Source organism: Mchenga conophoros, linkage group LG20, assembly GCF_057382185.1.
Source record: "Mchenga conophoros isolate Kocher_MC1m ecotype Shallow Benthic linkage group LG20, M_conophoros_male_GT1.1, whole genome shotgun sequence".
NCBI classification, from domain to species: domain Eukaryota; kingdom Metazoa; phylum Chordata; class Actinopteri; order Cichliformes; family Cichlidae; genus Mchenga; species Mchenga conophoros.
In genome coordinates this window covers 24,126,033-24,138,225 of record NC_140545.1, presented here as the reverse complement: position 1 = coordinate 24,138,225, position 12,193 = coordinate 24,126,033, and the positions used below count along the sequence as shown (strand labels likewise).

Genomic DNA, 12,193 nt, shown 5'->3' with positions numbered 1-12,193 from the left:
GTTGTGTTGTAACTGGCTCCAGTAACAGATATATCCAAAAAAAAATGCTTTCTTCATTAGGACAGCAGTTTCCTTTATGTTCAAATTCCAGGAGCACTGGCATGTGAGCATGACTCCCACTTCTGTGGTTACTTTGTGTGAGAATGGATCTTCTTGGAGTACTCACAGCGCCATTCTTTAACCCTACGAGTAAACCCTCTCTGCCTGGTGGACCACCAATCACTTTGATGTATCGAATTAGAGATTCCATCACCCATTCCTTTTCCCTCACACTGTTGAAGGACAGACACTGGAGTCTCTTCTCCTGCAGAAGAGCAGAGTAAGAAGGCTGAGGCTTCAATTATATTTGACAAATGGAGCGCTGACTGGTGCAGCATTGTCAAACGTTTCTGTTTTCATCATTTCACAGTGTGTTAATCTCATCCTTTAAGCAATTCAAACATACTCGTAAATGTCTCGCAAATCCTAAACACAGTGCTCTTTTAAGCATCAAAAGGTGTTTAAAGAAAGCAATGCCATAAAGATTAACAGTGATTTGATTTGACAGTGACATATACAGCACAGACCACATGAACACAGCCCGTTTATATGGTCTAAAAGTTCTTTTAGGCATGAAACATGAGTACGCCTGATAGAGAGATCTGAAGCACCTCTGTCACACATAGACATATTTAAAAGGAAATAACCGCCGCATTACGGCCGCTCCTCCTCCCTACCAGACTGTTAGACACACAGAGACAAGAAGCAGAGAGCAAACCCAAGAGACATCCACTGGTTCAACAGACTATGGTGCCTTCCCCCTGATTCAACTGGCTTAATTTATCCAGTTTGAAGATGGTTGAGAAAGGGAGAGAGACAGAGCACATGCACAGCTGGAGTCTTTTGCAAACTAGGCAGAAACATCTGGGGGAACAGCCATTCCATTTCTGGACTGTTTGGGCTTGAAGTAAATGTCTAAACATTGATTTACTGTGCTTTCATCGTATTAATAGCGCTCAAATGTCACTGCAGCCTCTTGCACAATCAAGTGTGCATTAGTGTAATTCACAAAGAACAGCAGCCCCACTGGAGACCAGAGGAAGTATAACTGAAAGAAAATACAAATACACACAGGCTCTGGCAGACGCAAGCAACTTTAAATGAATGTTTTTGTATATTTTGCCACTACAAAAAAAACTGCGGACCTCTATCTCTTCTGACCTGACACAGAATGATATGTTGGGAGCAGACGACCAGCAAGTTGCATTCAAACTTCCTGCATATTTTCTCCTTGACGCGGTAGTGCATGTCTGAGGAGTCGTCTGAATAGAGCTCGTAGATGAGGATCTTCTCGGGCAGCTGGATGGCAAGGCGGTTTCTATAGATGGCGATCTTCTTCACGAGCTCACGACACTTGATCCTCACTGAGGGGAAGAAAAAAATTGAGATAAATGGGAGAGAGTAGTCATGAAAGGAGGTCGAGGAAGGTTTAATTATCTTAGCCGATGCATCCTGTTGAATAAGTTTGCCCTTGGTTTTTTTCCTTCAAATCTTCCTCCCTCGTTGGTGCGAGGAAATTAAAGACTGTCACCTCTCATTTAAATAGAAAATCCTATTATAGCAAGATGTTCACCAAAACATTCGATATCTACTCATTAAAAAAGGCAGGCCATCTGCCCTTACATTAGATTAATTTGAATAATATGACAAGAGGAAAATGACAGTGAAGTTTATCTCCCCAAATGCTGTCTGCATTGCTTTGTTTGATCATCTCACTGTGAAGCTGCAAGATGTGCAAACAATTATTTTGACGAGGCATCACAACAGCTAGCCTATCTTAAACTCAGAAGCCTGTACACCAGAGCAAAAGCGCACCTTTTTGCTCAGTGATGAGGTGCTGGACAATGACATCAGTCATGCTATCTCTGTAAGCATAACGATCCTTGTAGAGGCCATGAACTGTACTGAAGATAAGTTGGTAGCAGGCGATGGTCCCATCCTGGCAGCCCAAAACCTAGGTAAGAGACAACAATGTAGCAGTACATCCCATTAACACTTCTAAAAACAGACTGCGAGAGTGGGAAAATGTTCCTGTTGTTAAAGCCTCTACACGGCAGAACTGAGAGAATCTGCTAGCAACCAAATCTCTCCTGTCACTTTTAGTTAAACACAGTGAAAAGAAAAGCGGGGAAAGTGTTACTTTAAAATGAAACGGCTTATGCATCTGTGCAGTTAAGGAGGCACTCTGTTAGAGGATCAAATGTCACCCTAAATGTAACGTCAGAGCTCTGAGCGTGTTGCATTTTATTCTTGTTCTTCTATCACAACACTTAAATAATGGCGTATGTCACAGTGAGAGCAATTTCTCTAGATATATGGCTTCACAAGCTGTGGACCCACCACAAAGTTGGAGTCAGGCTTAACCCGGCAAGTCCACACCCAGGAGTTCTGCTCTCCGACAGTTCCTAGCCGCACACCATCTTTTGTGTAGAGGGACGCCTGTTTATCAGAGCCACCCATCACTATATACTCGCCCTTAGAGAAGTAGCCGACACAGCACGGGTCATAGGTGAGAGTCCTGTCTTTTCCAATCTGAGAGAGACAAAGAGAGAAAAGGACATTAAAAATAAAACTAGCATTTCTTGCAGTTATTGCCCAAGGGCCCAGGCCGGCACTCCCCACCGTCTGGGCTTGCACACTTCAAAGTCCTCAGTATTCAACCAATTCCTTTGAGTGTTCGATGAAAAGCCAGACAAAAAAGAAAGTGTTTCTCTGGTTTAAATAGCCTCCTTTGTATCAGTCTTCAAAGTCCATTTGCACAACATCATATCAGGTCGCCCCATTTGGTACATCTGGTTTTCCTCACTCTGGGATAAAGCTTCCCTGACGATCCATAGTTATTTTCTCTCATTGCGAACAATTCTTGGTGTTGTAATCAAAACAGCATGTTCAATAGATAAATAGGCCAATGACAAAATATGAGCCTAAGGCATAACGGCAGAGTAATGAACACTGCATATTTGTCTATAATTACGATATCGCCCACTGGGAATTTAGGAGGAAGGAGGAATTGCGAAGGGGGCATTAAAGCATAGCAGGACCACTTCCAATGTACTGTTATGGTTTCAATAGACCCTGACAGTCTGATTAAAACAGGAAAAACTCCATAAAGAGTTTTACATACGTTATATTTTGAACAAACAGACTAATTTTGTGATGTTGCCGTCGTAGTGCTTTAGCAAGTTAGAGCACATATTACTGACAGTGTTTCAAAATGTTCTAAGTCTTCTGGTGTTTTCCCATGAAAATGTGGTTAGTCATGCATGTGTTTAGCCTTTTCAACAGTTAAAAGTAACAGAGAAGATAGATTAGAAACAAACATGTTTCGATAACAAGATACTGTATACACTGTATAGATATTACAAATCACCATGGTGTCTGTACACCCACGCAGGCATGATCTGGTGTCACCGTGTGGAATCAATATTTTTTGAGATTTTGTGACAAAGTGACCAAGCTATTCGAGCAACTAAAATGAGCAAAAGATGCTTAATTTTATACGTGACTACTTTTTTTGTTTTTTAATTGGTCTTTTTGTCTTAGGACTCGCCCAGCTTTCACTGCATGACAGCCACTTGATAGCTTGGATAAGATTCAGCTCCTTCCCATGACCCTAAACTGTTTAAGCAGTTAAGAAAATGGATAGTGGATAGTTCTTCTTGTGTTTATCATACCCACACTGTTTCTTTTATCTATAATAGTTAATCAAAAATTTTCTAAGTTTGTGGTTTTTAATCATTTTTATGCAAAACTGTTGCAAGTTAGCGCCATCGGCAATCAGTCAGTGCAAAACAATACAATGTACTGATGACAAGTGGAAAATTACAATAAACTCAAAGCCTATATCATTACAAAAATATACATATGTTTCATTAATGACCCCCTATCCATTACCCGTAATATACCAATGGGCCTGTTCCAAGTCAAATGACCAATCCATAATAGAACATATCAATATATAAAGACTAAATGCCCTCACTTGGCCACTTAATGGTAACACCACTGGCCAAGCCTAAAGGTTGGGATAGAGGGGAATGTCTACAGAAAGTAAAACTGAAAAGTTGATTTCAAAACTGAAAATAATAAGTCCACAGTGTCTAAATTAATAATTTCACATTTACTTTTGGATTCACATGGTACATAAAAACTCATGTTCTGTGTTTGATTCTTCATCAAGCACAACCTCATCTTTATGTGGAGTGTATCTCTGTGTCTGAGCTATTCAGCCATGACATGATGATTAGTAAGTTACCAAATACATATTAAATACAATGCCATACAATATGATAGTTTATGGTAGGTTGTGACATTCACCTGTTTTCCACTGAGCTGATAAAAGGAGAGCTTCTGACCCCAGTCTGCCACAGCCAGAATGTCATTGTGCTCATCCCTGTGAAAACACAACAAAATGACTACAGACATAAGCATTAATCACAAGATTCAGCACTGATGAGGCATCTGTCATTTAAGTAATGATGACAGTGAAAAGCAGAGCAGCCAACCTTCAGCTAGGGGACACGCCGGTCACTCTCTCAGTGATGCAAAGTAATGGATGCAAAGCCTTTTAATGTTAATTTTCCAGAACTGTTTTAATTCAGGACAGAATACAGCATAAATCCATGTACCTCTGCATCTATTAACCCTGAATCTCTGGCGGCTCTAGCAAACGCTGTTCCCTGATTGACCTCATGTTTTGACCACAATTTGATTACCAACTTTCCCATATGAGGCAACCCAGCAATAAAATCTCTACTGTCTTTTATGGCTTTTATCTTTATCCTACTTCCCGCATCTTTTCACCTTTGTGTCGTCTTTTTCCCTTAATTGACCTGTTCTGTGGTCCTGCATAGTTTTCATTGCTGTACTCTCTGCTTTGGCTGTAGGGGGAATCATAGAGCAAAGACAGCTGTTCCCAGGCATCATAATTCAGTCCATCATTGAGAAAGGTCCACCGCTCACTGGTTGAACACTGCCACCTGCTGGCCCTACAAAAACTACACCTAAATAAGAAATCTAATTTTGCACAATTTGGGCTCAAAATCTTGGAAGGACAGACCAAAAATATACATGGCTATGTGTTAATCTGTGGAGACATCCTTCCATTTCTATAATAACTTAGGACTAACTTGGAGGGATTCCAGGCAATGGACCAGATAGGAGAAGAGGAGCCACCTGGACGCTCTATTTTGACCTTCTCCTCCCCATTTTTGTTCCGAATGCTCACCACTCCATTCATCATACCCAGAGCAAGGTATTGCCCGTCGTTTGTCCACCTGCAAGCAAATGATGCACAGCAACATAAATGCACAAATGAAAATGTACTGCTGCTGCATAAACGTTGCTGCTCCAGACTTCACTTACCCACAACATGTTATTTTGCTGCTCACTTTATGTTTGTTTACAGATTTTTGCTCTGGAGACCACAGGCCTAAAAATATGAGAAGTTTGAGATGTTTAATTTCTCTATGTACTTACATTAGGTCACATTTATCAAAGTTCTCCACTAAGGTGCACTCACCAAAGTCACCAGATGAGCAGGAGGCAAGCTGGTGAGTGACTGGGTTGTAGGCAACACACTGGATAGAGTCATTGTGACTACAGATAAACAAATAAAAGAAAAAATGATGGAGGAGTACAGACTGTGCACCGTGGTGTAACACTACAACTCTGTAATACTGAAGCAATAAGTAAAAGCGCTGCTTACGTATATTTTAAAATACCCTCCAGTTTAGAAGTCCAGATAATAATGCTTTTGTCTGCTGACCCTGAGGCAAATCTTTTACCTGCAGAAGAATGCACTACTGAGTAAGAATTAAGAACAAAAATAAGATGACCGACACAGAAAAATGTAGTGAAAATCAATTTAGTACCATCTTTGGCATAAGCCACACAGTACACTATGTCTTTGTGTCCTTTTAAAGGCTGAATAATACTGCCATCTGTTGCATCGTAAACCTGGAACAAAAAAAAAAAAAGGTGAAATTGAGTTGAACGATGAAAGTATTCTCTACATGTTTGCATTTTTAGGCTAAAGAAAACAGAAAAGCCTTACCAGGACACGAAGCCCTGCAGCAATTATGAGTTGGCTACCATCTGGTTTGAAGGCAAGGTCATAAACGCTGCAGAAAAAAAAACAAAATAACAGATCCGTGTTGAAATGGTTTTTCAATAAATTGATTAGTTCACGAGCAACAGCTATGAGGATCCATTCATCACTGAAATCATATAATGGAGGTTCCCTGTGGAGTTTTTGAACTCTGGCAATGCCATGGAGGTGGATTTTACAAGGACGTTATTGCTGTCTGCCAAAGTGCACACAGGGAAGGTTTTGCAACCCTCCAACTCTGTTGAAGGTTTTGGAGGAATTCACAAACTTATGAGTGAAGATAAAGCCAAAACATGTCACTGCAACACTGTGAATTAGTAGATATGTTGTTAAGAAATATGAAAGAAATATTAGAAATATAGATGTTAAGAATTCTGGTGTAAAAAAAAAGGATAAATAAATAAAAGCACTGAAAAATCTGGTTTGTATGAAGAGGGAAAACATTCAGCAGTTTTGCTAGATTGCAAGGATGCACACAATCTGTTTCGGTGTGAAAACACTCACTGTGAAGCATGGAGAATAATGGCTTCCAGTTTCATAAGTGTGAGAATTTGCAAGTGTCCAATGTTTCTTTAATAGGTTCTTTCAGCTGCAACCTTATTTCCCAAGTGGTCACCACAGCGGATGGATCTGCATATTTGATTTGGCACAGATTTTATGCTGGATGCCCTTTTGATGCAACCTTCCCTCCCTGATCTGGGGTTTGCGACTGGAATTAGGAGTGAACTAGCTTGGGACCTCCAGTGTCTTCTTTCAGTATTGAATTAGGGAATTTCTTTAATATAGCACACTGACTTTTTCTCTTTTTTTCATTTTGGATAGACCGAATAAACAAAAAAAACATAAAATTCAGAGTTTGAGGAAAACGAGGACATCTTTAGCAAGGACAAACAAGTGCAAACAACAAAATCACACACGCACACACAAAACATACAAAAAATGTTTGCACCTAACAACAAGGAAAATCACGCGTCTCCATCCACTCCACCCTGCGTGTGCTCTCTCCTCCACCTCTTTTGTGCACTGTCTGTTGTTTTGGATGGTTCACCCCAGATATTTAAATTGGTCCACCTTAACTACTTCTGCTACTTGAAAACTTGTCACCTGTCTCCCTCTCATTCACACACGTATTCTGTCTTGCTTCTACTTTCATTCCTCTTCTTTCCAGTCTGTACCTCCATCTTTCAAAGCTTAAAGGGGCTCAAAGACAATCCCTGATGTAATCCCACCCTCACCTCGAACCCATCTGTACCACACAACTCCCCACTGTTGCACTGTCCTATTACATGTGCTGCACCACCCTCACGTACTTCTCTGCAACTCCTGGCTTCCTCATGCAATACCACAGTTCCCTTCCTGACAGCTTATCACATGCTTCCTTCAGATCCACAAAGACACAGCTCAAGTCCTTCTGACATTCCCATACTTCTCCAATCAACACTTTCAAAGCAAAATTCCCATCTGTAGTGCTCTTTTGTGGCATGAAGCTGCTCACTGATCATTACCTCACTCTTTAAGCTAACTTCAACAACACTTTTCCCCATAGCTATGGTATGGCTTACGAGTTTTATCCCTCTGTAGTTACTGCACACTTGTTCTTAAAAATCAGTACCACTTCTCCATTCTTCAGGCATCTTCTTACGCTCAAAGACTGTGTTAAGCCATCTGATAAAAACGTTCACTCTTTTACTTGACTATATCCAGATCAATTGTACTTACGTGCATAGAGTTTTAAGCCAGGAAATTAAAACCTTTATAAATAAAATGAATAAAAATCCCTAGTGGGTCCACTGGGGGTAGGGACACCAATAGGTGTCAAACTTTAGATGGACTGGACTACGTCTTTGTCTAATGTCAAAGTGAAAAATGTGATTGATCTGTGGCTCAAAATTAATTGAATCATACCACCAAAAAAAACTTAACTCCCATTTATGCATATAAGAAGTTGGAAATATCTCATTTAAAACTACAGCATGTTTTTATTAGAAAACAAATAAAGCTGTTAAAATGTTTCAAGTGACTTCTCAGCATCATTAACATATCCCACACTGTCTCACTCAAACACAGTTATCATACTAAGTATATAAAGTCCTGCTTTTGCCTTTTTGGGGAGTCATATTTTTCCTATCCAGATACAACCATCTATCCAAGATGACTCCTGCAACATATCAAGTATTGTAATTTGATTTGATCATAACATAAACTTTTTAGTGGGCATTAGAGTATTGTGAGTTACTCTGTGATTTCCATTCTCCCTCTGAAACAGCACAAAAGCATCTCTCCAAACACCTACTCGGATTTGTTTTTTCGGGAAGTCTGATCTTTTAAATGCTGGACTAAACAGAACTACCTTAATTCCTGACAAGAATGTAATGGGAAATAATAGAAAATAAGTTAATACCTTATTTAAAAAGATTGTTTAATAAAAATATGTTATTAGGAGCACGCAATTCTGCACAGCACCCAAAAAACCCCGTAATGAGAACTAGAAATCATACGTCTATGATTATATCGGTTACCAAAGAACCATCATAAGCTACTGTACTTATTGAAAATACATAATGCACGACATCTAATATGAGAGCGATTTGAAAGATGGTGATAATTGAATAGCCGCGATGCTAAAGCTAGTTAGCAGGCTAACACTAGTTTACATAGCAACCACCGTTGCTAACCACCTAGCGTTACATCTGAGCATCGGGACGAGGCTGACAGCGCAAACCTAATCACCCAGATTCCTACCATTGCTCACGGATCGTTTCCTTCCATGCTAGGACGGCTCTCATTTCCGCTCTTTAACTGAAAAAAGCACCAAAGGCTCTTTTTTCAACAGGTTGCTGCAGTTCGCTTGGTTATTTTTTCACTCTGTACCGTTTCTTGTAGCGAGTAGCTCGCAATGCGCAGACTCGCACTTGCTCGCTACTTCCTGCTTCTGTGTTGACATCAGAAAGTACTCGGGAAAGCAACGTCGAGACAAGAAGATGCACATCTAAAGCCTGATCAGTATTCATGTATGCTACACACGCCTTTGTTAACGTTTTAGCTCTTTGCTGTTGATCTGCTGCCCAGTAATGTCCAGCAATCCTTTTTTAATGTGGCTTTATGTGAGCAAACTGTAGAATGAGCAAACGCCTTGTATGTGTTGTTTTTGTAATTGTCCAAGTAAACATGCACGAACAAAACAAGAACTACAGGTTCATAGTTTAACAATAAAGCCAACGTTTTTTTATTCGTTGTCTTCACTTCAACAGGACTCCAAAGAAACTAAAAATGCATCCTACTAGATGAGATACTGAACTGGAGAGCAGTGTGGACATGAATCATCAAAGTCTCAAAGAAGGGGATATTTTGTGCACTTCTTCCGCATTGCCCCCTGGCTGGATCAGAGAAGTGAGGCAGCGGAAAGCAGGCAAAACAGCAGGCAAACTAGATGTCTACTTTACAAGGTGACTCAGTTTTGTTTTTGTGTTTTTTACAATCTTGTCTCTGTTGATGTTACCTGTAAGTTCACCACAGAAGCCCTTAGATCACCATTTAATTGATTTTCCTGTTGTTTAAGTCCCGAAGGGCAAAGGTTCCGGTCCAGAGCATCCCTACGCACTTTCCTCCTGGAAAGTGGAAGTGGTAACTTAGACATAAGCCTCTTTGATTTCACCACATCACAAGCACCCCCTTCCAAAGTAAAGCAGAGGAGAGGAAAGAAAAAGCCTTCAGAGGGACAGCAGGAGGAAACAGAAAATGGAACAGCAATTCTAGAGGCACCTCCAAATAAATCCAAACAAGCCTCTTCCTCCCTCAGAAGTGATACTAAAAGTGGAAAAGTGAAGACAGCAAACGACACAAATCATATTGATGCTGACACTGAACTACAGAAGACTGCATGTGTATTAGAAGTGAATGTGAATGGAGACAAAACTACTGAAAGTTTAAATGGTTGCTTACAAGCTTTGACCTCAGAAAAAGTGGACAATGTACATCTGCAAAAGAGCCCCCAAAGAGGAGGCCAACTGAGAGAGAAGTTACTCAGACTGGCTCCTTTAAGTAATCAACTAAACAAATCTATTCTTCAAGAGGACAAGAAAGCAGATTTGCAGCCTTCGGCCCCGATTTTGAATGTTGAACCTGCCGCTGAGAGCGAGAACAAAGGTGATGAAAGCAAAGGTGACAACACTCCTAATTCTGACCTGGAGGCTGGTGGTGACAGTCGTCAAGATGCTGAAGAACATGCGTTGTTACCTGATACCACTGATGGGAGCTGTACACCAGTTCGAGAATCCCAGAATAGTAAGTATGAGCCACACTGACTGACAATTTGTTAAAGTTTTTCATGTTTTTTTGAGCTTATCCAGTGCATTAGTGGTTATTTATGTCTCCCATTATCCTCTATATTTGCAGCTAGAAATTCATAAAAATCAAAGAAACCAAATGCCTTAATTGACACAAAACGTTACAAATAGAAAAAAAAATGCATACATTTAGATCTGATAAAGAGGGGGCGAAGAATAATGGTCCATTGTTAGAGAGTGCATCACATCATTAGTCTAAGGGAGGACAGAATTGATTGAGTAATCTTACTGCATTAATGAAGCCATCATAGGACTCCACCACTTTGTGCTCAGCGAATGTATGATTTTCTTTATTGTGTCATTTTATGAGGTACTTAACTTTGGACCCGACCAAAAGATGTAAAGCAGCTTCACTCTTCTAATATCTATAAATGTTTCCTGTCTGCTTAGAGTCCAAAAGCTTGGAAGGCAAGCGGAAAACAAGTCCTTATTTCAGTGGGAAATCCAGCAGAGATGGTAATGTTTAATGCAGGAAACTGTGGATGCTTTTACATCGGACATGTAGATCAACATTCACGAAATAAATAAAGTGTGTAATTTAAAGAAACGTGCACTGTCCTCATTCAGGACTTAGCCCACCGAGGAGGAAGGCCTTCAAGAAGTGGACACCTCCCCGGTCTCCCTTCAACCTCGTACAGGAAACTCTTTTCCATGATCCCTGGAAGCTGCTGGTAGCCACAGTTTTTCTGAACAAAACCAGTGGTAGGATTCAACACACACATTTAATTATTCAGGATGTTGCATTAAACTTTGCTGAAGCCTGGCATTTATTTAATACAGGTAAAATGGCCATTCCAGTCCTGTGGCAGTTCTTTGAGCGTTATCCATCTGCAGAGGTGACCCGGCAGGCCGACTGGAAGCCCATGTCTGAACTTATGAAGCCACTTGGCCTGTATGAGCTTAGAGCCAAAACACTCATCCGCTTCTCAGGTGGATATTCTTGACTGCTAGTGGATTACAGCAGCAACTACCTTTGTGCAGAAGCAATGTCCATTTATTTATATATATTAATGTAATTTTATTGTTCATTTTTGGTAGTCTTTGCATGGTTTTAGTAAGAATATATGAAACAGAAAAAAGCCCTCACAACACCTTTTCTCTTGTGTAGATGAGTATCTAACTAAACAGTGGCGTTACCCTATTGAGTTGCACGGTATTGGAAAGTACGGCAACGATTCGTACAGGATCTTCTGTATCAATGAGTGGCGACAGGTGGGTATAATCCCAACTATTTTACTTCAGTTGCTTCCATTGCTCCCTCATTTATTTGCTCTAAATTCAAGTTTAATTTGTTGTTTTTTCGATTCTTGTGTCAAAGGTAAAACCTGATGATCATATGCTAAACAAGTACCATGCTTGGCTGTGGGAGAACCATGAGAAACTGGGAATCTGAAGGACCAGAAACAAGAAAATCACTTCTATCACACAAACTGCAGTTACCCAACAATATAACAATATTAGCATTATGGAGGACTTGAAATTTTAATCGTGAATTTCTTCAATATTATGCAGTATTACGCTGGCTAGCCTTTAAGAACTTTTACTATGTGTTGAATAAAATGTTTTAAGCTGGTTAAAAGTTGAAATGATTCATGAGTGGTTTATTCAGCCTTCTCGCCTCAGGCTTTCTACATAGATGAGATCCAGGGACACTCCCTAAATATAGCTATTGGCACAGTCTAATCTTTCTTTATGAGTGCAT

General features: G+C 40.2%; 2 protein-coding genes across 2 annotated transcripts in view; one reads left to right on the top strand and one right to left on the bottom strand.

Moving 5' to 3' along the window:
* ift122 (intraflagellar transport 122 homolog (Chlamydomonas)) overlaps positions 1-9,046 on the bottom strand; it is a 27,950-nt gene extending 18,904 nt beyond the window's left edge. Inside the window, exons 1-12 of the mRNA XM_085260899.1 lie at positions 8,888-9,046; positions 6,092-6,158; positions 5,910-5,994; positions 5,744-5,822; positions 5,558-5,634; positions 5,401-5,467; positions 5,166-5,312; positions 4,354-4,429; positions 2,380-2,571; positions 1,855-1,993; positions 1,201-1,403; positions 167-304 (exon numbers count right to left, since the gene is read on the bottom strand). Of these exons, the coding sequence (XP_085117025.1) occupies positions 167-304; positions 1,201-1,403; positions 1,855-1,993; positions 2,380-2,571; positions 4,354-4,429; positions 5,166-5,312; positions 5,401-5,467; positions 5,558-5,634; positions 5,744-5,822; positions 5,910-5,994; positions 6,092-6,158; positions 8,888-8,931 (1,314 nt within the window). The 5' untranslated portion in view covers positions 8,932-9,046. The remainder of the gene's footprint in view (positions 1-166; positions 305-1,200; positions 1,404-1,854; positions 1,994-2,379; positions 2,572-4,353; positions 4,430-5,165; positions 5,313-5,400; positions 5,468-5,557; positions 5,635-5,743; positions 5,823-5,909; positions 5,995-6,091; positions 6,159-8,887) is intronic.
* Positions 8,851-12,077, top strand: mbd4 (methyl-CpG binding domain protein 4). Its single transcript, XM_085260920.1, has 8 exons — positions 8,851-9,156; positions 9,397-9,591; positions 9,705-10,429; positions 10,882-10,947; positions 11,059-11,193; positions 11,272-11,421; positions 11,600-11,703; positions 11,810-12,077. Exons 2-8 carry the CDS (start codon positions 9,461-9,463, stop codon positions 11,882-11,884), a joined length of 1,386 nt encoding a protein of 461 aa, XP_085117046.1. The 5' UTR covers positions 8,851-9,156; positions 9,397-9,460; the 3' UTR covers positions 11,885-12,077.
* Positions 12,078-12,193: the final 116 nt, after the last annotated feature.

Coding starts and splice junctions, on each gene's coding strand:
- mbd4 (XM_085260920.1), top strand. CDS start 9,461: ATGAATCATCAAAGTCTCAAAGAAGGGGATATTTTGTGCACTTCTTCC. Junction 9,592..9,704: donor CTAGATGTCTACTTTACAAG/GTGACTCAGTTT, acceptor CTGTTGTTTAAG/TCCCGAAGGGCAAAGGTTCC. Junction 11,422..11,599: donor AACACTCATCCGCTTCTCAG/GTGGATATTCTT, acceptor TCTCTTGTGTAG/ATGAGTATCTAACTAAACAG.